The sequence below is a fragment of the Macaca nemestrina genome, chromosome 7 (genome assembly GCF_043159975.1).
Source record: "Macaca nemestrina isolate mMacNem1 chromosome 7, mMacNem.hap1, whole genome shotgun sequence".
Taxonomy (NCBI): domain Eukaryota; kingdom Metazoa; phylum Chordata; class Mammalia; order Primates; family Cercopithecidae; genus Macaca; species Macaca nemestrina.
The window spans coordinates 102,123,101-102,147,049 of NC_092131.1; the positions used below are offsets into that span (position 1 = coordinate 102,123,101).

Sequence of the window (23,949 nt, forward strand, 5' to 3'; positions counted from 1 at the left end):
GGTTTCAAAAACAAACTCACCGGAAACAAACACCTCATCATCTCCCGTGGAGGGGAGCTGCCATGCACTCCAACTTGGAGACCTCTCTTTACTCTTATTAACTTCTGAATCTTCTCTCAGGTCACAGATCCTTTTGGCTCCACAGTCAGCTTCTTCCTTGGCCAACAGGACTCTCTTCCTGGAACTCAACCCAAACTGTCCCCAGGAGGAAGCTTCCTCAGCCTTAGGCATGCCGTTCCTGGGAGGTGACTGGTCTGGGAGCTGGCACACTCCCTCGAGCTCGAAATCCTCCAAGATGGGCGTCTTGTGGATGCTGAGTTCGAGGCTGTGGTCCTTGCCCTCTGACTCCAGCAGTGACAGGCTCCCAGGAAGGTCTGCACTGACCTCACCCCTCCCAGAAGAGGAGCCGGTGCCACAGCCCACCGCCCTCTTCCTCCTGGGCCAGTCTTTAATTATGTCTGGAGTTGTCTTCCCACTGTGCTTGGGGGATGGTGTCCAAGGAACCCCATCTGTCTGAAATGGAGAGGGGGTACTAGAAGGGCCGTGGGTGGGGGTGCAGGCCTGGCAGATGTAGGTTTGTCCCCCGCTCTTGCCAGGCGTGCTGTGGGAGAGGCGAGGGCAGGGGGGTGACACATAGGTGGGTTCAGGTTTGCTTAAGGACCTGCTGGCCCTGGGCATGCTGAGGGCAGGGAGGAAGCTCTCCTCTCCCAGAGAGCTCTCCTCCTTGCTGAGGGGCTCAGCCTCTAACGAAGAGCTGGGGTCTATCTTTTTAATTCGAAGTTTGGGAAGACCAGAAGCTTGCATCTCCAGCTCAACCTCATAGGTCTGTGGGCTGGCAGAGTCTGTGGAATGCCAAGCTGATGCCGACAGGTTGTCTAGTTGTGCTGAAGCCTGGCACTGTCTCCCGTCTATGGTACAGTGCATGTCACAGGAAGGCATCAGAGGAGAGCCGGGCCCACAGGAAGGAGGAGATGGGGGAATCCCAGGGTGAGACAGAGAAGACTTCTCCTCAGCATCTGCTGTCCTTAGCCCCTCACCCTCTTCCACTGATGAGACATTACTTTTCAAGTTACCAATGCCACGGTGTTCGGCTTCACTGAGGAGAGTGAGATGCTCTGTGTCACTTGTAATGAGCAAAGGAGAGGATGCATGCCAGTCACTCCTGAGACCAGGGCCTGGGTAGCTCTGTCTTTCAGGAGGAGACTGAGAGAGGCTCAGTCCCTTCTGGTCATCTCTAGAGTCTGTGGGGGCAGCTGGACTGTCAGCTGTGCCAACAGGAGTAGCGGAGGCATCAGGCTGACACTCCAGGATGCTCCTTCTGGGATCAGAGGTCTTTCTACACCGTTTCCCAACTTTAGAAGGAGGCGGAGGAGGGACAGTGTCCAATGTAGCTCTCTGTGAGAGTTTAGGGGGAGTTGAGGGAACAGGGCAGGAGAGAGATGCAGTTACACTGGGTGACATCTGGGGCTCTTTCCAATCCAGTTCTTCTGGTGAAGGAGACTCTATTTTAGATTTCCTAAATGGACTCTTCTTGGAAACATCACATAAAGGAGAGGTAAATAGTTTCTTTAGCGTAACAGGTGGGGAAGAAGTCACAGTTGAATTCCCTAGTCTTTTTGGGGTTTTGATAGCTTTATCCTGTAGTTTCTGGGCTGGTTCCTCTGCCTGAGCAGCTCTGAGGACATGGGGCTGTTGGTGTGTTTGATTCTGAGGCGTGCCCATGAAGGCTGCTGCTCTCGGAGGTGTTCTGAGAGGGTCTCTGATGGGAGTCAGACACTCTCTCCTGGGCTGGGCAGTCGATGAAGTTGGTGGGGCTGGACAGGAGGGGCTTTCTGGACTGGAACTCATTGAATGTGGCCAAGTACAATTTGGCAAAAACCCAGGCGGCTGAGTACCTTGCCTCTTAGTTGTTCTTGGTGTCTTCGTTTCAAGAGAGGTACCTTCTCCTGCCTGGGTGCATCGTTTTTGAGGAGTAATTTTTGAATCCAATAGTGAGTCATGGCCGGGTGAGGAGGAGTCTTTTAAGTACTCCTTAAAAGTTGCCTGCTTTGTAGGGGTCATTTTTGCAGGGGACTTCTGCAGCCTTTCTGGAGTATGCAGTGGAGTTTGTGGTGTATGAGAGAACCTTCTTGGTGTAGTTTTAGAAAAGCTCAGAGATTTCTGGTGACTCTTCTTGGGAGTCTGAAAAGAGAAATGCTTATTTCAGTCCTTGAATATTATAACTCATGATCTCTGAAGTGTTTTAGTAATCTCTAAGACCAAACGGGAGATTTATAGTCAGCCAAAGGAATGGTCTAAAGATGGAAATCTCAAACAGTGACCCGCTTCCCTCTCCAAAACATGACTCAGATTTTACTTGTCCACTTTTTCTAGGACCAAACACTATCCAAGTTTAGTTTGTCCTAAGAACAATTTTAATAATCTACATATTGCTAAACCATGCTTTTTGCCTCTAATGGAATCATTCTACCACTGCAGCTACTCTCTAGCTCTTCCTTCTTTTCAGATGAGGCAGCTATTTCTGATCTTTGCCTTAAGCAGCCTCTAGAAGCCACCTCATCTGATACTCACCCTCATTCAACATGTGCTTACTGATCACCTGCTATGTGCCAGGCACTGTGTGTTGGGGGCATGGAATACACAGATATATAAGGTGCAGCAGCAAAGATAATGTCTCAGAAAAGACACTCCCCAGTAAAAAATTTCCCTGCCTTCTTGCAAAAATATGTAGTGAAAAGCTCCAACAGGTAAGGAGATCAATGCTTATCTTTCCTACAACCTTTCTTCATCCTGTCAGGAGACTCCCAATCTAGTTGGCATTTCCTGTTCAGTGGGGCATACACAGGTGAAAATACAATGTGGCTGGCGCAGTGACAGAGACATGCAAGGCGCATCATAGAGCACAAAGAAGGGCTGCCTAACCTGGCCTGGATCAGATCTTCAAGCATGTGTGTCAGCAGGGGAAGGCAAACACAGGAGAAGTGGGTGGGGTGGTGGGGGCCTTTAGGCATAGAAAACAATACCAGCGAAGGTCTGGAAGTGAAAAGCAGCGGCTGTGTGGACTGGCACCCAGCCTGATGTTGCTGGGAAGGTGGAGCGGGAAGGGGTGAGGCCAGAGGGAACAGACCACGGAAGACCCTGTCTGCCTGGCGGAGGAGACTGATCTTGGTTGTGTAGATCTGTGGTTTTCAAACCCTTCTCCAGAGCTCTATGTCTTTCCCAACCTCCAAGCAATTTATTGAGTTTCCAAACAAAGGTGATTATTTTTGAACCCAAGAGTTCCATTTAGGAAAACTTAAAACCTTGCTTTAGCGGATGGGGAGTCTATAGAGCTTTAGGCAAAGTGAACATTTTAAGCAAACTGAGAGGAAAGTTTCAGAAAGATCACTCTGACCTCTGGGCGGAGGATTTCCCTTTGAGAGGGAAAAGCCTGTTGAAGTGTTCCAGGAAGACCTGAATTAGGGTAGGAATTGCAGGCAGGGAGAAGAGGGGGTGGGTACAAGAGTCAGTTTGTAGGCTGGGCGTGGTGGCTCACGCCTGTAATCCCAGCACTTTGGGAGGCCGAGGTGGGTGGATCACTTGAGGTCAGGAGTTCAAGACCAGCCTGGCCAACATGGTGAAACCCCGTCTCTACTAAAAGTACAAAAATTAGCTGGGCGTTGTGGTGGGCGCCTGTAATCCCAGCTACTTAGGAGGCTGAGGCAGGAAAATCGCTTGAACTGGGAGGCAGAGGTTGCAGTGAGCCGAGATCATGCCACTGCATTCCAGCCCGTGCAAAAGAGACTCTATCTCAAAAAAAAAAAAAAAAAAAAAAAAAGAGTCAGTTTGTAAATAAAATGGGCAGGACTCGACTGATTGGCTATGCCTGGGGAGAGGGAAAAGGATGACTCCAGGTTTCTAATGTTGGTGACTGGATGGAGTGGGCAATCAAATGGAAAAGATGAGTGTCACACACTCCAGAAAGATATCTGTGTAGTATATAATATAAATAGTAGACAAAGCCAAGAGAATAGATGAGATCCTCTCTATCTCCTCCTCCACCGTCCCCACCATGGCTTCAGTCAAACCTGCTGCTTGAAGTTCCCACATATCTAATAATCATTCATGTGGCTCCACCCAATCACCTCCAATCTGTAGTATTATCTAGAGATCACCCGCTTTCTTTTCCCTAATGGATTCTGAATTCCTTGGCCATGTCTCTGTGTTCCAGGAGATTATATTATTTCAAACGTTACAGAAACATTATACCTGGTAAGCTGCAGGTACCTCCGAATCCAAAGTATTTCTTGAACGCTTTTTCATTCGAGCTGAACCCTTTTCTGAGGGGCTGATCATCTCAGACATTGCCCCAAAAAGAAGACTCTTGGGAGACCGAATACTTTGGACTGGAGAATTTTCTCTTTGGTCTGCAAGTCAAAAACAGCAACATTTAATTCTTTCTCAATTCCTGTTCTTCCAATACTATTAAAACAGCCAGCTAGACACGGTGGCTCATGCCTGTAATCCCAGCACTTTGGGAGGCTGAGGCAGGTGGATGGCCTGAGGTCTGGTCTGGAGTTCGAGACCAGCCTGGCCAACATAGCGAAACCCATGTCTACTAAAAATACAAAAAATTAGCCGGGCATGGTGGCAGGGGCCTGTAATCCCAGCTACTCAGGAGGCTGAGGCAGGAGAACTGCTTGAACCCAGGAGGTGGAGGTTGCAGTGAGACGAGATTGCGCCATTGCACTCCAGCCTAGGCAACAAGAGCGAAACTCCATCTCAAAAACAAACAAACAAGGCCAGGTGCGGTGGCTCACGCCTGTAATCCCAGCACTTTGGGAGGCTAAGGCAGGCAGATCACTAGGTCAGGAGATTGAGACCATCCTGGATAACACAGTGAAACCCTGTCTCTACTAAAATACAAAAAAATTAGCTGGGAGTGGTGATGGGCACCTGTAGTCCCAGCTACTCAGGAGGCTGAGGCAGGTGAATGGCATGAACCTGGGAGGCAGAGCTTGAAGTGAGCCAAGATCGCGCCACTGCACTTCAGCCTGGGTGACAGAGTGAGACTCCATCTCAACAAACAAACAAACAAACAAAACATAAGAAAAACCCAGTCAGTTCATAAAAGAAAGAAGGCAACAATTTTTGAGAGCAACTCAGGGGAAAATCCCACCTAATTATGTCAGCAACTGCAATAACTGCTGCCTTTTTGAATTTTGGTAAGACTACATATTAACCCCAGTTCCTATGTTAGAAAATGTAGACAACTGAAATAATTTAATATGTAAATATAAAAATACATATCTTGTTGGCCGAGGCAAGTGGATAACTTGACCCCAGCAGTTCAAGACCAGCCTGGGCAACATGGTAAAACCCAGTCTTTACTAAAAACACAAAAAATTAGCTGGGTGTGGTGGTGCACAGCTGTAGTCCCAGCTCCCTGGGAGGCTAAGGTGGGAGGATCACCTGAGCCTGGGCGGTTGAGGCTACAGTGAGCTGTGTTCGTGCCACTGCACTCCAGCCTGGGTGACAGAGTGAGACCTTGTCTCAAAAAAAGATAAAATAAGAAACACAAATCTATTAGCAAGCTAACCATGGATAGAAGAATGAAGAACATAAACAGAGATATCACCTTTCACTTAAGATACTGATGTGTAGGATCTGTCCATATGGGAAATTATGGGTAGGTTCCTTTTGAATAAACGAACTACCTATAACGATAGCATGGATGACCAGCTATAGGAGTCCAAGGGATGACTGATTACAAAGGTCATGGACTGTTCATCTAGTCATCACCCTGAACCTCAACTAGACATACCTATTCTACTTCTCCAACGTCAAGAAAGAAAATGCCAAATTTCACGCTTCTTTTCCCAAAAACACTTCCCACCAAGTCAGCACGGACTTGTGAAGGCAGAGGGGCCCGTATGTTACCTGACTTATCTTGCTGGAAAGAGTGGACTCTTTGCACACTTCGAGACTTCGGCTGAGATACAGAATAGAAGGAGGCAGAATGTGTCCTGCTAAATGACAACTGCTTGATTCGAGGACTTCGTCTCAAACTTATTTCTGTAAAATCAGAACCACAGTAAGTAACCAAAGAGAACTACAAGCTTGACATTTTCTCATGTTGTCCAAAAACGGGCAAAATTTACATAGTACCACATATAAGATGGAAATTCAACAAGCTATTAGCTTTAAGAGACTTGTGAAGTGTCTCTTAAAAAACTAAGAGGGGTTTGATACACGGTCCCAACAAGGTATTAAAAAAACACTGACCCACTAGACTATCACCTTCAGAAGTCTTATTTACTTCCACCTTAAGAATGGTGTAGCCACCCTGACCAACATGGTGAAACCCTGTCTCTACTAAAAATACAAAAATTAACCAGGTATGGTGGTGGGCACCTGTAACCCCAGCTACTTGGGAGGCTGTGGCAGGAGAATCACTTGAACCTGGGAGGTGGAGGTTGCAGTGAGCAGAGATCATGCCACTGCACTCCAGCCTGGGTGACAGAGCAAGAGTCCGTCTCATCGAAAAAAAAAAAAAAAAAAAAAAAAAAAGAATGGTGTAGGGCGAAAACAAGTATTTATGTTAGGTTTCATATGTATATGTTACATGCATTTGTATAGAAATAATAGCAGTAAGAGTATATGCTAAAATGTTAGAGTATTTCTGAGTTGTGGAATTACCAAGTGATTTAAAATTTTTGGCTTCTCTATATTTCCTGATTTTTCCACAATAAATGTGAATTATTTGAGCAACTTAGAAGTTAGTTTTTTTAAAACCCCTCCTTCATCAGGTATATTTTTATTATTTTATTTTTTAGAGACATAGTCTTGCTCTGTTTCTAGGCTGGAATGCAGAGGCATGATCATAGCTCACTGCAGCCTTGAACTCCTGGGCTCAAGAGATCCTCTCACCTCAGTCTCCCAAGGAGCTGGGACCACAGGAGTATGCCAACACGCCCAGCTGATTTTTAAAAAATTTTTTATAGAGACAGCATCTTGCTGTGTTGCCTAAGATGGTCTCAAACTCCTGGCCAGTGATCCTCCCCACTTGGCTTCCCAAAGTGCTGGGATTATAGGCACGAACCACCACACCTGCTGCTCACCCTCATTCAACATGTGCTTACTGATCACCTGCTATGTGCCAGGCACTGTGTGTTGGGAGCATGGAATACACAGATATATAAGGTGCAGCAGCAAAGATAATGTCTCAGAAAAGACACTCCCCCATAAAGAATTTCCCTGCCTTCTTGCAAAAATATGTAGTGAAAAGCTCCAAAAAAGCTATATATACTTTTAAAATAAGTCACCAGGCACAGTGGCTCAAGCCTGAAATCCCAGCACTTTGGGAGGCCGAGGCGGGTGGATCACGAGGTCAGGAGATCGAGACCATGGTGAAACCCCATATCTACTAAAAATACAAAAAATTAGCCGGGCGCAGTGGCGGGGGCCTGTAGTCCCAGCTACTCTGGAGGTTGAGGCAGGAGAATGGCATGAACCTGGGAGGCGAAGCTTGCAGCAAGCCGAGATCACGCCACTGCACTCCAGCCTGGGCGACAGAGCGAGACTCCGTCTCAAAAAATAATAATAATAATAAAAAATAAAAATAAAATAAGTCATAGTACTTTGTATAACACAGTTTAGCCCTCATCCTGAATTTCATATCTATTGTGTAAAAAAAATATTTCTTTTCCAGGAATTCTCTCACTACCTTCTATGTAAAAGAACATTCACTTATAAATATTTACTGAGCTGCATTGTGGACTCAGAGCCGTCACAATTTCTGTAAAATATCTTAGGATATGCCAAGTAACAATACATGCAAAAAGGTTTTCATAGAAGCTGGGTAGATTGCATTAAAAACAAAAAGAGATAACACTTACCATCTCCTTTTTCAGGGGACTCTTCAACAACACCAATATCAGGACCAGGATCAGAGGACCTCGAGGAACCACATGCACAAGGATTATTCCCTACCACTTGTAATTAACACTTATTAAGGAGAAAGGCAGCTTCTCACTTAACAAGATCACAAAGATCAAGGGGTCTGATAACACCAGTGCTGGAAAAGGGCTCTCATACGTGATTATTGCCAAGCAGAAGGCTGGCCACAGTGCCTCACGCCTGTAATCCCAGCACCTTGGGAGGCTCAGATGGGCAGATCACTTGAGGTCAGGAGTTCGAGACCAGCCTGGCCAACATGGTGAAACCCCATCTCTACATACAAAAATTAGCTGGGCGTGGTGGTGTGCACCTGTAGTCCCAGCTACTTGGGAGGCTGAGGCAGAAGAATCACTTGAACGGGCAGATCACTTGAGGTCAGGAGTTCGAGACCAGACTGGCCAACATGGTGAAACCCCATCTCTACATACAAAAATTAGCTGGGCATGGTGGCGTGCACCTGTAGTCCCAGCTACTTGGGAGGCTAAGGCAGAAGAATCGCTTGAACCTGGGAGGCAGAGGTTGCAGTGAGCCGGGATCGTGCCACTGCACTCCAGCCTGGTGACAGAGCAAGACTCAGTCTCAAAAAAAAAAAAAAAAAGAAAAAAAAAGAAAATCAGCTGGGTGCGGTGGCTCACACCTGTAGTTCCAGCTACTCTGGAGGCTGAGGTAGGTGAATCGCTTGAACCCGGGAGGCAGAGGTTGCAGTGAGCTGGGATTGTGCCACTGCACTCCAGCCTGAGTGACAGAGCGAGACTCTGACTCAAAAAGAGTGAGATGGTTAGAATGTGGCTTTGTTTTGCTTTTGTTTTTTTTTTGGAAAGCAATTTTACAACATCAGAACTATAAACCCCATTAATGTATTAAAAACTTATACTAAACTATCAGACTATCATAGTAATGAGCACCAACATTCAAGTTTCTGTTTAAGAGCCTTAATATCTGCCAATGTGTCAAGGACTTTATAAAAAATTTAATTAAAAATATATATGCCTCTGACCCACCAATTTCACTTTTTGCAATTTAACCTATAAACTTCACAAGTGTGTAAAATCCAAATACAAATAATGTCAAGATGGGTTCCTGACAAAATGAAGTAGGTGTGCTTCTATTATCCTTGAAATCAAGCTAAAAACCCATGATATTATCTATACAATGAGCAGAAGACAATTCTGAAAGGCAGAGAGAAGAAGGCAGCCTGGCTGGGGACTTTGGGACTGAGGAGGGCAGTGAACTCCCTGGGTTTTCTGTTTGCTGCCTACACCCCTGTTTGCTGCCTACACCCCTAGACTGGGTGCCAGAGAAGCTGACAACTCAGGTATACCAGGAGCAGACTACAGATGCCCCAAGGAAGGAGCGCTCTCAAGCCAAAGAACTAGGAAAGGGTCAGCCAAGCAAGACAGAAAACTTTGAGACAGTAATTGCCCTACTCCAACCAATCGCTGCAGAAAAAACTGCAGCCCCACCTACACCTCTGTCAGCAAAGGCCGATTTGGGATCCCAGACTTGCACCTTCCCCATGTTCACAGATGAATGGATTTAAAAACCGTGGAGTATCTATTCCATGAAACACTTCTCAGCAATAAAACAGGATGAACTATTGCATGCAGCAACATGGATAAATCTCAAAATAATTGAGGCCAGACAAGTGTACATTTTATATGGTTCTCCTGCTACCATGGAGAGCTTATAGACTGCTCTTTGGTTTTAAGCAGCATAGTTAAGATTTAAATCATGAAGGTCAAGAGAAGCCAAGTAGTGGCCCACAAGGTCGCTTTGAGGTGGTGTGGGTGTATGAAGAAGCCTGGATGGGGATGTCACTCACCTGCCCTTGATTTGTCTATGCAACAGCCTTTTGGAGATCTGCTTATGCACTGGAGTCTCGGCCACACTCTTAGTCAGCAGTTTGTGATAACCTAAAATGTAAAAACAGCTTAAATCATAAATTTCATTTAACCTCATCAAGAAGCAGCAGTAAGGCCAAGGGAGCAGTTTGAACTTCTGTATGGCTTATTACCTAGCTGGAGAGGATCTTAATGGTCTTTGGGCTAAGTTCTGTGGTTACAGGACTCAACATGATAGAAGTTTGTCAGCACTATTAGAGATTAAAAAATGACATAAGGGCTGGGCATGGTGGCTCACGCCTGTAATCCCAGCACTTTGGGAGGCCGAGGCAGGTGGATCATGAGGTCAGGAGATCGAGATCATCCTGGCTAACACGGTGAAACCCCATCTCTACTAAAAATACAAAAATATTAGCCGGACGTGGTGGCAGGCACCTGTAGTCCCAGCTGCTGGGGAGGCTGAGGCAGGAGAATGGCGTGAACCCAGGAGGTGGAACTTGCAGTGAGCCGAGATCACGCCACTGCACTCCAGCCTGGGTGATAGAGCTGGACTCCATCTCCAAAAAAAAAGACATAAGACAATCTAAATATAGGCTGGACACAATGGCTCATGCCTGTAACCTCAGCACTTTGGGAGGCTAACAAGGGCGGATCACTTGAGGTCAGGAGTTCAAGACCAGCCTGGCCAACATGGTGAAAGCCTGTCTCTACTAAACATACAAAAATTAACTAGGCGAGGTGGCATGTGCCTATAAGCCCAGTTACTTGGGAGGTTGAGGCAGGAGAATCACTTGAATCCAGGAGGCAGAGGTTGTAGTGTGCCAAGATCATGCCACTGCACTCCAGCCTGGGCGACAGAGGGAGACTCCATCTCAAAAAAAAAAAAGGACAATATAAATAAAAAATTTTATCTCATAAGCAATTCTGAAAAAATGAAAACTGCTCACTTGTTAAGACTAACACCTAATTGGTGGTTCTAATATTTATGATTAAATGAAATATGTGAAAATGCTGATATGCCACATAAATGTTAATTATTAAGATAAACCTAGGTGGCACAAAATTTCTCAGCAGAGTAGGCAGCCAAGCTACTTATGAGAGGACTGATTTTAAAGTGAGCTTAAAATGACTTGTAAAGAAGAGTGATGCCAGTAAGAATGGTGAGGTAAGGACCTCTGAACACTCTCCTCCATAAAGGAACAGAGATCACTGGGAAAAATGGTCAAAAATCAACTTTTCCAGAACTCTGAACATTAACTAAAGGTTTGCAACAATCTAGGGTGTATTTGTTCAAGAAAAATGGTTGAATCTCAGGAAGCTTTAACTTGCCTTAGTCCCCACCCCTTCCCCCTAGCTTTAAAAATCAACTGCCCATAATCACAGTGAAAACCAACAGCCCAGCAGCCTCTGGACAGGGCAGAATGGGGCTGGAGCTCCTCCAAAATTCCATTATCAGTTAACTGTCATCCATTAACCTGTCAGGCAGTTCCCTGTAGAATCCTACTCAAATCGAGGCTTGTCTTGATTTGACCTGAATCAGAACAGGTCAACCACCTTTTTCCCTGACAGCATTTACTGAAAACAATCAGCAGCAACTGTTAAATGTCACAGCTGCCTGGGGTGGTGGTAACATTTGGTGCAATAACAAGCTGGCCAAAAGTTTAACTGGGAAAATTGGGGAATGAGACATCACAGGGGACTTTGCAAACCTCTGACGACATTCTTAGGCATCCAAAAGTCCACACACATGTGTAGCACTGTGCATGTGCCAAGGATAGACTTGAGAAGCCTGTAAGCTGCCACCTATGGCTAACCTTGAGGCTCTGGCAAAACAGAAAGTGAAGTGGAATTCTAAACTGCCTGGCTGAGTGTTGAAGGCATGACCCAACACACAAAGAGCCCCTCAGCAGGGGCTGTGAAACTTATGGGTTCCAGGCATTTAAGGAAATCTCTGTCCAATCATTAGCTGACCACTAAGACAACTGAGCAGAGGCTTTAGTGGCCACACATGACAAAGAATACAAAATTTAAACAAATAGTTCAGAAAAGTCACTAAGCAAAAACAACAACAAATCCTGGCAGGGGTGGGGTGGGTCTGATTGTTAGAGCTGCCTCATTATATTGTTTAAAATATCCATGCTGGGTGCAGTGGCTCATGCCTGTAATCCCAGAACTTTGGGAGGCTGAGGCAGGCGGATTGCTTGAGTTCAGGAGTTCAAGACAAGCCTGGCCAACGTGGTGAAACCTACATCTTTACAAAAAAATACAAAAATTAGCCAAGAGTGGTGGTGTATGCCTTAGTCCTGCTAGCTACTTGGAAGGCCAAGGGGGTGGGAGGATTGCTTAAGCCAGGAAGCCAGGGAGGTTGAGGCTACAGTGAGCCGAGATTATACCACTGCACTCCAGCCTGAGTGACAGAGCAAGACTCCATCTCAAAAAATAAATAAATAAAATAAAATAAAATAAAATAATATAAAACAAATCCAGTTGTCAACAAAATTATGAGTCATGCAAAGAAACAAAACACAAAAGTATGGCCCATTCACAGGGAAAAAAACAAATCAGCAATAGAATCTGTCCCTGAGAAAAGTCCAGACATTGAACTTATTAGAACAAGACTTTAAATCAGCTGTTTTAAATACGTTCAAATAACTAAAGAAAATCATATCTAAAGATCTAAAACATGAGTCCAATGACTTGCCAAACAGAATATCAACAGACGGAAATCGTTAAAAAAAAAAAAAAAAAAAAAAGCAAATAGAAATTCTAGAGTTAAAAAGTATAACAAAAATGAAAAGTAGATTTGAGGTGGCAGAAGAAAGAGTCAACAAATTTGAAGACAGGTTAATTGAGATAATCCAGTCTAAGGAAAATAAAGACAAAAGAATGAAGAAAAATGAACAGAGCTTCAGACACTTGTGACATCATCAAGCGCAACAACACACACATACCAGAAGTCCAGAAGGAAAGGATAGAAAGGAAGAGGTAGAAAGAATATTTGAATAAATATTCACTAAAAATGACCCAAATCTGATGAAAGACACTACACATCTAAGAAACTCAATACAAGTAGAATAAAGTGAAAGAGACCCAAACCCAGACAAATCATAATCAAACTATCAAAAGTGAAAAAGAGAAGATCTTGAAAGGAGTCAGAGAGCAGCTATTCATTGTGTATAGATCCTTGATGAGATTAGCAGCTGCTTTCTCGTCAGAAACAAAGGACAAAAGGCAGTGTGATGACATACTCAAAGTACTGAGAGAAAAAAGACTGTCAACCAGGAATTCTATACCCAATAAAAGTATTCTTCAAAAATGAAGAAGAAATCAGCACATTCTCAGATTGAAACAACATAAAACAGAATTTGTCATCAGCAGACCTACCCTATAAATAATAGTAAAAGGAGTCCTATGGGCTGAAAGGAAAGGGCACTAGGGTAACTCAAATCCACATAAAGAGTTAAACAGCACTGGTAAAGGTAACTATACAAGAAAAACATTATAAAAGTGTTTTTTATTTGTAACTGTTCCCACCTGTTATTTAAAAGACAGAGTAATGATTATAAATCAGTGTTGATGGGCATCCAATGTATAGATGTAATTTGCATGACAATATAGAACTAAGAAGGGATAGTCAGAACTACACAATAGCAAAGTTTTTATAAACTATCAAAGTTAAATTGGTATCAATGAGAACTAGGCTGTTATAAGTTAATATCATAATTGTAATCTCCAGGGGGAGTGAGGTTGATGGAGAAGAAAGCTCTAGGAGTCAGTCCCTCAACCAAAATAACTAGTAAACTAGAAAAAAAGATCAGAATTCACTATTTTGGAACCTCTGAACTTGACTGAATACTTGTTAATAATCTGGGAAGTGCTTGATGATGGGAGAGGCTGCTGATCTTTAGGAAGGGAATGATGTGCATGTGCGTGAACTCAGCCCTGCTGTAGCTATTGGGATAGCAGCCCACATTCCAGGAGCAGCTGGTTGGTGCTAGGGCAGACAGTGAGGACCTGGTCCTCCAAAAATTGGGGGTTACATGCTTTGGTCAATCAGGCAGATTCCTGTAGGAGCAGTGCACACACTGCCTTGGTTTTAGCTGTCTTAGGCTACAGTGGGTTTCTCCCAATTATCAGAAGATTAAGGGACAGACACACCTTCCCCCCACTCCTTTCTTGAATCAGACATTTAAGGAAATCCTTCTTAGGTCATTGGCTGACCACAGAGATAAAAGACAGAAACTTCAGTGACCACACGTAACAAGGTATACATACTTTACACAAATAGTTCGGAGAAGGCACAAATGAATAGCTGAAGTCCTTAATAAGCAAAGAATAGGAATCCCTGAGGGGTGACAGAATCTGACCTCCACGCAGTTACCACATTATAATATCCCTAATAACTAGTCCTCAACAAAAAATTACAAAGTATACAAAGAAGCAGGAAAGTATGGCCTATTTACCAGAAAAGAGAATTTGGCAGAAACCGTCACTAAGGAAGCCAAGACATTGGAATTACTAATCAAGGATGTTAAATCAACCTCTCTAAATACACACAACGAGCTCACTTAAACCATATATTAAGAAACTAATGGAAATCAGGAAAATAATGTATGAACAAAATGAGAATATCAATAAAGCAATAGAAATGATAAAAATGAATCCAGTAGAAGTTCTGGAGCTGAAATGAAAAAATTAACTAGATGGGTCAACCACAGATTTGAGCTGGCAGAAGAATCAGTGAACTTGAAGATAAGGTAATTGAAATTATCCAGCCTAAGCAGAAAGAAAAAACAATTAAAAAAAAAGAACAAAGTCTGAGGGACCTGTAGGACACTGTCAAGTGTACCAACACATACATCATGTGAGTCCAACGAGGAAATGAGACCAAAAGCAGCAGAAAATTTTTTGAAGAAATAATGGTTAAAAGCTTCCAAAATCTGATGAAAGACATGAACATATACATCCAAGAAGTTCCATGAACTCCAAGCAGAATAAACTCAAAGAGATTCACACTGAGACACATTGTAGTTGAAGTGTTGAAACCCAAGGACAAAGAGAGAATCTGGAAAGCAGCAATAGAGAAGCAGCTTAATAAGATTAATAGTTGATTTCTCATGAGAAATTTGGGAGACCAGAAGGCAGTGGATGTCACATTTGAAGTTCTGAAGGGGGAAAAAAAAACTGTCAACCAAAAATTCTACGTCCTTCAGGAATAAAGTCGAAAGTAAGACATTTCCAAACAGATAAAAGCTGAGGGAGTTCATAATCAGTAGACTTACCCTATAAGAAAAACTAAAATGAAAGGTACTAGACAATAACTCAAAGCCACAAGAAGAAATAAAAAGCAATGGTAAAGGTAACTACATAGATAAATATAAAAGCCAGCATTATGGTAATTTTGGTTTTTTTTTTTAATCCTATATAATTTAAGTCTGTATTAACAGGTACACAATGTATAAAGATGCAGTCTACAACAATATAAAGAAGGAGAGACAGAAATATATAGTAGCAGAGTGTATATTATTGAAAAGAGGTTGGCTTTATTCATAAAGCCAGGTTCATTTAAGCTTAAGATGCTAATTGTGATCTCCAAGGTAACCACTGAGAAAACAACTTAAAAATATACAGAAAAAGAAAGAAGAGAATTAAACTAGTACACTACAAAAAATCAGCTAAATACAAAAAACAGGAATTGAGGAATTGAGAAACAAAAAGGCATAAAACACAGAAAATGACAGTTGTTCCTTATTAGTAATTACATTCATAGAAGTGGATTAAGCACTGCAATTGAAAAGCAGAGATAGGCGGAATGGATTAAAAAAACATGATCCAATTCTATGAGGTCTATAAGATATTTAATTTAGATACAAAGACACTAAGGTTGAAAGTAAAAGGACAATGAAAGATATCCTATGCAAAAGAGCTGGTGAGTGGGGAGCTGTATTATTGTCAGACAAAACAGACCGTAAGCTAAGAAAGGTTACAAAAGACAAAGTACATTACCTACTGGTAAGAAGTTTAATTGATCAAGAAGACATAATAATTATTAACATATATACCTAAGAACAGAGTCTCAAAATACAAGAAGCAGAAATTGACAGAACTGAAGGGAGAAATAAACAATTCAACAGTAATAGCTGGAGACTTTAATATGCCACTTTGAATAATGAATAAACAATAAAACAGAAGCTCAACAAGGAAACAGAAGACTTGAATAATACCATAAATCAACTAGACCAAACACACATCTACAGAATCTTTCATATTCTTCTCAAGCACACATTAAACATTCTCTAGAGTAGACCAAATGTTAAGCCATAAAATAAGTCTCAAGTTTCAAAAGACTGAAATCATACAAAGTATGTTTTACAACAATAGAATGAAACTAGAATAGAGAAGAGAATTTAGGAAATACATGTATGTGGAAATTAATGCACTCCGAAATAACCAATGGATCAAAGAAGAAATCACAAGGGAAATTCGAAAATATCTTGAGATGATGAAAACAAAAACAAATCATATCAAAATTTATAGGATATGCCTAAAGCAGTGCTTTATTAAAAAAGATCTCAAATCAATAGCTTAAACTTCACCTTAAAAAAGTAGAAAAATAGCAAACAAAAACCAAAGCCAATAGAGGGGGAAAAAAATGAAACTGAGATTAGAAAACCAACAGAGGCTAGACGTGGTAGCTCACACCTGTCTCAGCACTTTGGGAGGCTGAAGTGGGCAGATCACTTGAGGTCAGGAGTTGGAGACCAGCCTGCTCAACATGGTGAAACCCTGTCTCTACTAAAAATACAAAAATTAGCCGGGCGTGGTGGCGCATGCCTATAATCCCAGCTACTGGAGAGGCTGAGGCAGGAGAAGCGCTTGAACCTGGGAGGCAGAGGTTGCAGTAAGGCGAGATCACGCCACTGCACTCCAGCCCAGGAGACAGAGTGAGAGAGATTCTGTCTCAAAAAAAAAAAGACAAAGAAAACCAATAGAGAAGAATCAATAAACCAAAGTAAATTCTTTGAAAAGATTAACAAAATTGACTGGGTGTGGTGGCTCATGCCTATAATCCCAGCAACTGTGGGAGGCCGAGGAGGGCAGATCATTTGAGCTTGGAGTTTGAGACTAGCCTGGGCAACATGATGAGACTCCATCTCTACAAAAAAATACAAAAAATTAGCTGGGTGTGGTGGTGTACACCTGTAGTCCCAGCTACTTAGGAGGCTGAGGTGGGAGAATCACTTGAGCCTGGGAGGTGGAGGCTGCAGTGAGCCGAGATTATGCCACTGCACTCCAACCTGGGTGATAGAGGAAGACCCTGTCTCAAAAAAAATAAATAAATAAAAATAGATTAACAAAATTGACAAACCTTTAGCTAGACTAAAAGAAAAAAGAGGGAAGAAGACTCAAATTACTAAATCAGGAAAGAAAGACAATACATTACTACCAATCTTACAGAATAACCTTTTCCTTTTTCCTAGCTATTCTGAAATGTGGTACCTTTGTTCTTCTTGAAGTTGTCAAGTTTATCCTCTAGACCTTCCACAGCTGACACAGAATGGCTTCTAGGCAATCCCCGCTTTAGTGATCTCTTTGAAGGGGAACGCAATTCCTGGTTGAAAAGATTTCTTCGTACTTTGGTCACTTCTGAAAGCATAAAAAAAAAAAGAAAAAGAAAAAGCCAAAGATTATCATCAATTAATGCCATATCTGAGAAAAGAAAGATAACCAAAACAGAGAAGCTTCTTAAGGAAACTACTCTACAGATTGCTATCGTCACATATGCTAATAAGGTTTCCTTAAATAGTATATTCCCATAATGCATTAAAAATATCTACTTTTGCAAATTTAAAAAAATTTTATACGTTATTTTGCATGAGGTAGGGGGTACAATGTCATTCTTTTGCATGTGGATATCCAGTTGTCTCAGCATCATTTGTGCAAAAGACTATTCATTCTCCATCAAATTGTCTTGGTACCCTAAATATCAGTTGACCATAATAAATGCTAGTGCTAATTTCTTTTTTAAAGGCTAGATAGAATTCAGCAGTGAAACCTTCTACTCCTGGGCATTTCTTTGTGAGTAGTTTTTTGATAACTAATTCAAACTTTTTACGTGTTATAGATCTACTCTGATTTTCTATTTCTTCTTGAGTCTGTTTTTAGTAGTTTGTATCTTTCTAGGAGTTTGTCCATTTCATCTAGGTTATCCAAAGTGTTGGTATACAGTGGTTTGTAGTATTCCATTACGAATTCAATTTAAATCTAACTTCAGGAACATGAGGAAGGCCCACACCACTTAGTAAGTTAGAAACTTTACTCATTGTAAAATGGACATAATTCTTAAGTAAGAGGATGGCTAACAGAGGTCATGATCCTTTTAATATATCCCATGTTATGATTATTCTTCTCATTTTGGACCTTTTTGCTGCTGTGTATTCAGCTCAGCATTGAGCAGAGAACTGTTCTTTTCAGTTCTACAGGTTTCTTTCTTCTTCTTTGGACTACTTTACTAAGCTGCTGGGACATTTTAAATTTTATTCTTGACTCCAAAGCATGAAAGTTCTGATCATCTAGACTCAAAGTTAGAAAAAATAGCTGAAAAGTCAAGAAGTACTTGGCAAATCTAGCCAGACGATACCTTAATCTTAAGATAGCCTGGTGGAAGTGGTTCAAAAATTCACCAAGGGTGAATTCTTCAAAGATTAATCATTTAAACCCACACCAAATAATCTAGCATCCACAAACTGGGAGCAACCCTTGTGTTTACCCATCAATGACATAAAGGTTCATATTAAGGTTATTAAGGACATCAATAACACACACCAAAGTTTTAAAAATTGTTTCCCCATCTCCATTATAAGAGTTCCTGTTACCTAACTTAGGCTGTTGGTGAAATTGATTTATGACCTGAAAGCCAAATTTGGTTTGTTATTCTCTATTTTCCCAATGTTTTGAAAAGTTTAATATCTATAGAAATTTTCAAATAATAAAATTAAACATATGCCCATCAATAAACTTCACCAACTGACAATATTTGTTTTCTCCTTCCTTCTCTCTATATGTACATTATTCCCCTAAACACTGGAGAGTAAGTTGCAAACATCGCAACTGTTCACTTCCTAAAGGTCAGCATGTATCTCCTAAAAACAAGGATGTTCTCTTCCATAACCCCAATGACATTATTACACTCAAAATATCTTTAACATTGATACAATATTATCTAGCATACATCGCTTCTTCAGATTTCTCTAGTTGTCTCAATAATATCCTTTCTAGTATTTTTTCCCCTAAATTTAAGAGCCAAGCAGGGATCATGGAATGCATTTAGCTGTCATGCTTAAACTCCATTCATCTAAAACAGTTTCACTGCCTCTTTTCTTTTTCCTTTCTTCCGGCTTTCATGATAATTTTTTTTTTTTTTTTTTTTTTTTTAAAGATTTCAGACCAGTTATTTTGCAAAATACAGTATTTTGAGACTATTCCTAGGGGACCATGTCCATGGTATTTGGACATACTTTATTAGCTAACAATCATACAATGCCTTAATTTACACTTGTAAGCAGCTGCTTAAATACATACAATAAAAATAAAGTTGTCATTCTAGTGAATAAATATATACACTGAGAAAACAATATACCTTGCACTGTATCTTTCACTGGCTGGGAAGGCTGCTGGGGAGCAGGGTGAGAGTTCTCCTGAAACATGAGAAAATCCAGAAAGAAAATTTAAATAGGCATTCATTGAAATAAAAGAATAAAGATTTCACATGAACCCTTTGACTCTTGCAATTCATTTATAGGAATCCATAGTAGAAATAATAAAATGTACCACAGAAATGTTCCAAAAACACTGCTGCACTATATAGTAATAATATAAAATAAAAAACACTATACATGCCCACAAAAAATGAAACAGTTAAATAAATTACACACCCATCCAATGCGGACCTTACAAGAATAAGGAAGGAAGACCTCTCTATATATGGTTGAGCATCCCTAATCTGAAAATCCAATATGCTCCAAAATCCAAAACTTCCTGAGTGCCAACACGACACTCAAAGGAAACACTCATTGGAGCATTTTGGACTTCTGGATGTGGGATGCTAACCAGTAAGTACATGTAATGCAATTGTTTCAAAATCCAAAAATATCTGAGATTGGAAACATTTCTGCTCCTAAGCATTTTGGGTAAGAGATACTCAACCTGTACTAACATAGAGATCTGTGATAGGGAAGAAAACGGAAAATATTAAGTATTCTAAGTTATATCATTTATATATATGTCTATAATGGATCTGCAGAAATCTTTGGTGTTATTGGTACATATAGAAAAGGGCCTGGAAATATACACAACAAACTATCATCAGTGATTACTTCTGATGAATGGATGGAGAAGGAACACCCTAACTTTTAACTTTATATGTTTTAATGATAATCATGTATACCTTTTTACCTAAGAAAGGAAAAGCCATATACATTAATTAGAGGGTGGCTATACTCTCAGAAACATTTCTTTATCAGACTGCTATTTACTTGCTATTACAGTAGAAGATTCAAGAGTCTAAACCTCAGATGCATCGAAACAAGGAAATTGTTTTTTTTTTAAAGATTTTTTGTTTTTTCAATTCATCGTAATAATTGAAGAAGCCACCACATATGGGCAGAAACTTAAAAAATGGTCTCAGTGATATAACCAAGGTCTTGTTGATAAGAAATGAGATGTGATCATTCTTATTTATATTGATTAATAACTCTTTTAAAGAGATAAACTGTAATTGTAAAAACATGTCATACATCCGGCCGGGCACAGTGGCTCATGCCTGTAATCCCAGCACTTTGGGAGGTCGAGGTGGGTGGATCACGAGGTCAGGAGATCGAGACCATCCTGGCTAACACGGTGAAACTTCATCTCTACTAAAAAATACAAAAAATTAGCCGGGCATGGTGGCGCACGCCTGTAGTCCCAGCTACTCGGGAGGCTGAGGCAGGAGAATGGCATAAACCTGGGAGGTGGAGCTTGCAGTGAGCTGAGATTGTGCCACTGCACTCCAGCCTGGGCGACAGAGAGAGATGGGAGGCCGAGACGGGCGGATCACGAGGTCAGGAGATGGAGAGACGATCCCGGCTAACACGGTGAAACCCCGTCTCTACTGAAAAATACAAAAAAAAAACTAGCCGGGCGAGGTGGCGGGCGCCTGTAGTCCCAGCTACTCGGGAGGCTGAGGCAGGAGAATGGCGTAAACCCGGGAGGCGGAGCTTGCAGTTAGCTGAGATCCGGCCACTGCACTCCAGCCTGGGTGACAGAGCAAGACTCCGTCTCAAAAACAAAAAACAAAAAACAAAAAAAAAACAGTCATACATCCAATTTCCTATCCAGGGGTTAGTAAACTACAGTGTATAGACCAAATATGAACCACCTCTTATTTTTGAAAATAAAGTTTTTACTGAAACACAGTCATGCTCGTTTCTTTCCATAATGCCTGTGGCTGCTTTCCCACTAGAGCAGGAGAACTGAATAGATGTTGCAGAGACGTATGGCCTGCAAAGGCTAAAACATCTACTATCTGGCCCTTTACAGAGAAAGTTTGTCAACCCTTGTTAATCCATGTAATTGAATGAAAAACTAGGAGAGTATGTCCTGGAGGTATTAGGGCAGGATCAAACTTCTTTTTTTTAAATCATTGTGCTCTTCTGGAGTTAAGATGCATAAAAGAAATTAATATACATTAATGTAATTAATACTACATATCTACACTTGAGTTGTAAGTTCACTGCTTCCCGAGTTAACTATATTGATCGTTCGGAGAACTGAGATTTATTCTTTTAAAAATGTAATATCTGGTCCTTTCAGTTCAACAACTGTCACTTATCTATGGTACCAACTTTGACATAAAAAAACGTTACTAACTACAATCAAATCCTGACCTCAAAATTTTTTTTTTTTGGACAGAGTCTCTCTCTGTAACCCAGGCTGGAGTGCAGTGGCTTGATCATAGCTCACTGCAGCTTCAAACTCCCAGGCTCAAGCGATCCTCCAACCTCAGCCTCCCGAGTGGCTGGGACTACAGGAGTGCGCCACCATACCTAATTTTTAAATTTTTTGTGGAGGCAAGGTCTCACTATGTTGCCTAGGCTGGTCTCCAACTCCTGGGCTCAAGTGATTCCTCCTGCGTTGGCCTCCCAAAGTTCTGGGATTATAGGCACGAACCACTGTGCCCAGTCGTAATTCTGATCTTAGAGAAGAAAACTATCTTGTGTAATCTAAAACAAAAGTTTCAAAGTGTGCTAGAAAGATCTGCAAATCATTATGAAATCTAGTGAGAATAAAGGCCTGGCAACTTTTGGCCATTCAGTTTTGAATTTTCCAATCTTCAATAAGGATTGTGAGATATGTAAGATTTGCATTTTATTCACAGTTAAAGTATAAGAAAATGAACACCATTAACCCGTTAAAAGAAATCCCACCTCCAATTCCCAAGGATAGCTACAAATATCAACAAACCACTATTATAATAATTAATGCTTCTAAAGATAGTTCTCATTAAATTTTAACTCTTCTCAGATAGTTCGTGCAGTTGAAAAGTTTCATTGTATTTTTAGTCCCTTTTTTCCTTAGCAAGACATTAATTCTACTCAGTAAACAAATTCCAGCTAGGTTTATTTTTTTTTCAACCAATAAAAACCTCAAGTCCTTATATCAACTGCCACGAAAAAAAACAACAATAGTACCCCGTTATCTGTGATTTCACTTTCCACGGTTTCAGTTTCCCATAGTCAACCATGGCCCCAAAATGGGTGAATATAGTACAATTAAGATATTTTGAGAGGGAGACCACATTCACATAACTTTTATTATATTATATTGCTATAATTATTCTATTTTATTATTGTTGTTGTTAATCTCTTACTGTGCCTAATTTGTAAATTGAACTTATGCATGCATAGGAAAAAACAGTACTATATATAGGGTTCAGTACTACCTGTGGTTTCAGGCATCCACTGGGGGTCTTGGAACATATCTTCTGCAGATAAGGGGGGACTACTCTACCTCCCGGCTCCATGACCGTCATCATCTTTTTTTTCAAAAAACTTATTATTCATTCATTCATTCATTCATTCATTCACTTAAAAGACATGAAGTCTTGCTCTGTTACCCAGGCTGCAGTGCAGTGGCACGATCATAGCTCATTGCAGCCTTGACCTCCTGGGCTCAAGTGATCTCCCTGCCTTAGACTCCTGAATAGCTGGGCCTATAGGCATGTGCCACCATGCCTGGCTAATTTTTTTTTTAATTTTATTTTTTGTAGAGACAAGTTCTCGCTATGTTGTCCAGGCTGGTCTCAAATTCTTGGTGTCAAAGTATCCTCCCTCCTCTGACTCCCAAAGTGCTGGGATTATAGGTGTGAGCCTCTGTGCCTGGCCTAAATTTGTTATTGAAGTAAAACACAACATATGGAAAAGCACCTTCTGGTATGCAACCGAAGTCCTATTACGATTATATATTCTCTTCCAGCGACCGCTTTGCTTATTTTAGTTATTGTTTTATGAGTTTTCTTATCTACATTAAAGATTTTGAATTAATTCATTCCTAACTTTTACTCACCGTTTTTCCTCACATTACCTCTAAATATCACACTCTTCAGTAAAACTGTTAATCTCTTAACAAGTTTATATTTTCCTATTCCTTGGATTATAGTTTTATACACATTCATAAAAATATTTAATATTATTTCTGTATCCTCCAAAGTTCATTTTCCTAAAAGTAGGGACACTGCCTTTTTATTCTTATTTACTGTGTCATCTCAAACTGGAAGGATTACTTACCTTTTTCGTAGTTCTCTTTGACACTTTAGGAATTTCAATTTGTCGAAGATTCTGTGAAACCTCAGCAATGCTTTTATGTCTTATTAATGCATTTTTCCTTTTAAAAATAGAAATAGTCAATACATCTAGATAGAGGTTATATATAGTTAAATTCAAATGGAACTAGAGTCTAAGTGAAATAAAATATGGTTTAAATAAAAGCCAGTTATCTTAAGGTTGTTCTGGATTTATAATAAAACAAGTCACCCCAGAATTTTCAAAAGTAACAAATTCAACTAGTTATGAACAATGAAAAGCATCAAGGAAAATTTTAAAAGCTAAAACTCTAAGCTTATTTCATAAAA

The 23,949-nt window shown here is 41.0% G+C and overlaps 1 protein-coding gene across 2 annotated transcripts in view; it reads right to left on the bottom strand.

Moving 5' to 3' along the window:
- The window catches only part of LOC105488324 (TOPBP1 interacting checkpoint and replication regulator), a 54,863-nt gene that overhangs the window by 2,182 nt on the left and 28,732 nt on the right, over positions 1 to 23,949 (bottom strand). For both annotated transcript variants that reach the window (XM_011752266.3, XM_011752267.3), the window contains exons 13-20: positions 23,606 to 23,702; positions 19,420 to 19,477; positions 17,280 to 17,426; positions 9,761 to 9,851; positions 7,878 to 7,936; positions 5,920 to 6,054; positions 4,249 to 4,406; positions 21 to 2,181 (exon numbers count right to left, since the gene is read on the bottom strand). In XM_011752266.3, coding sequence (XP_011750568.2) covers positions 21 to 2,181; positions 4,249 to 4,406; positions 5,920 to 6,054; positions 7,878 to 7,936; positions 9,761 to 9,851; positions 17,280 to 17,426; positions 19,420 to 19,477; positions 23,606 to 23,702 — 2,906 coding nt within the window. The remainder of the gene's footprint in view (positions 1 to 20; positions 2,182 to 4,248; positions 4,407 to 5,919; positions 6,055 to 7,877; positions 7,937 to 9,760; positions 9,852 to 17,279; positions 17,427 to 19,419; positions 19,478 to 23,605; positions 23,703 to 23,949) is intronic.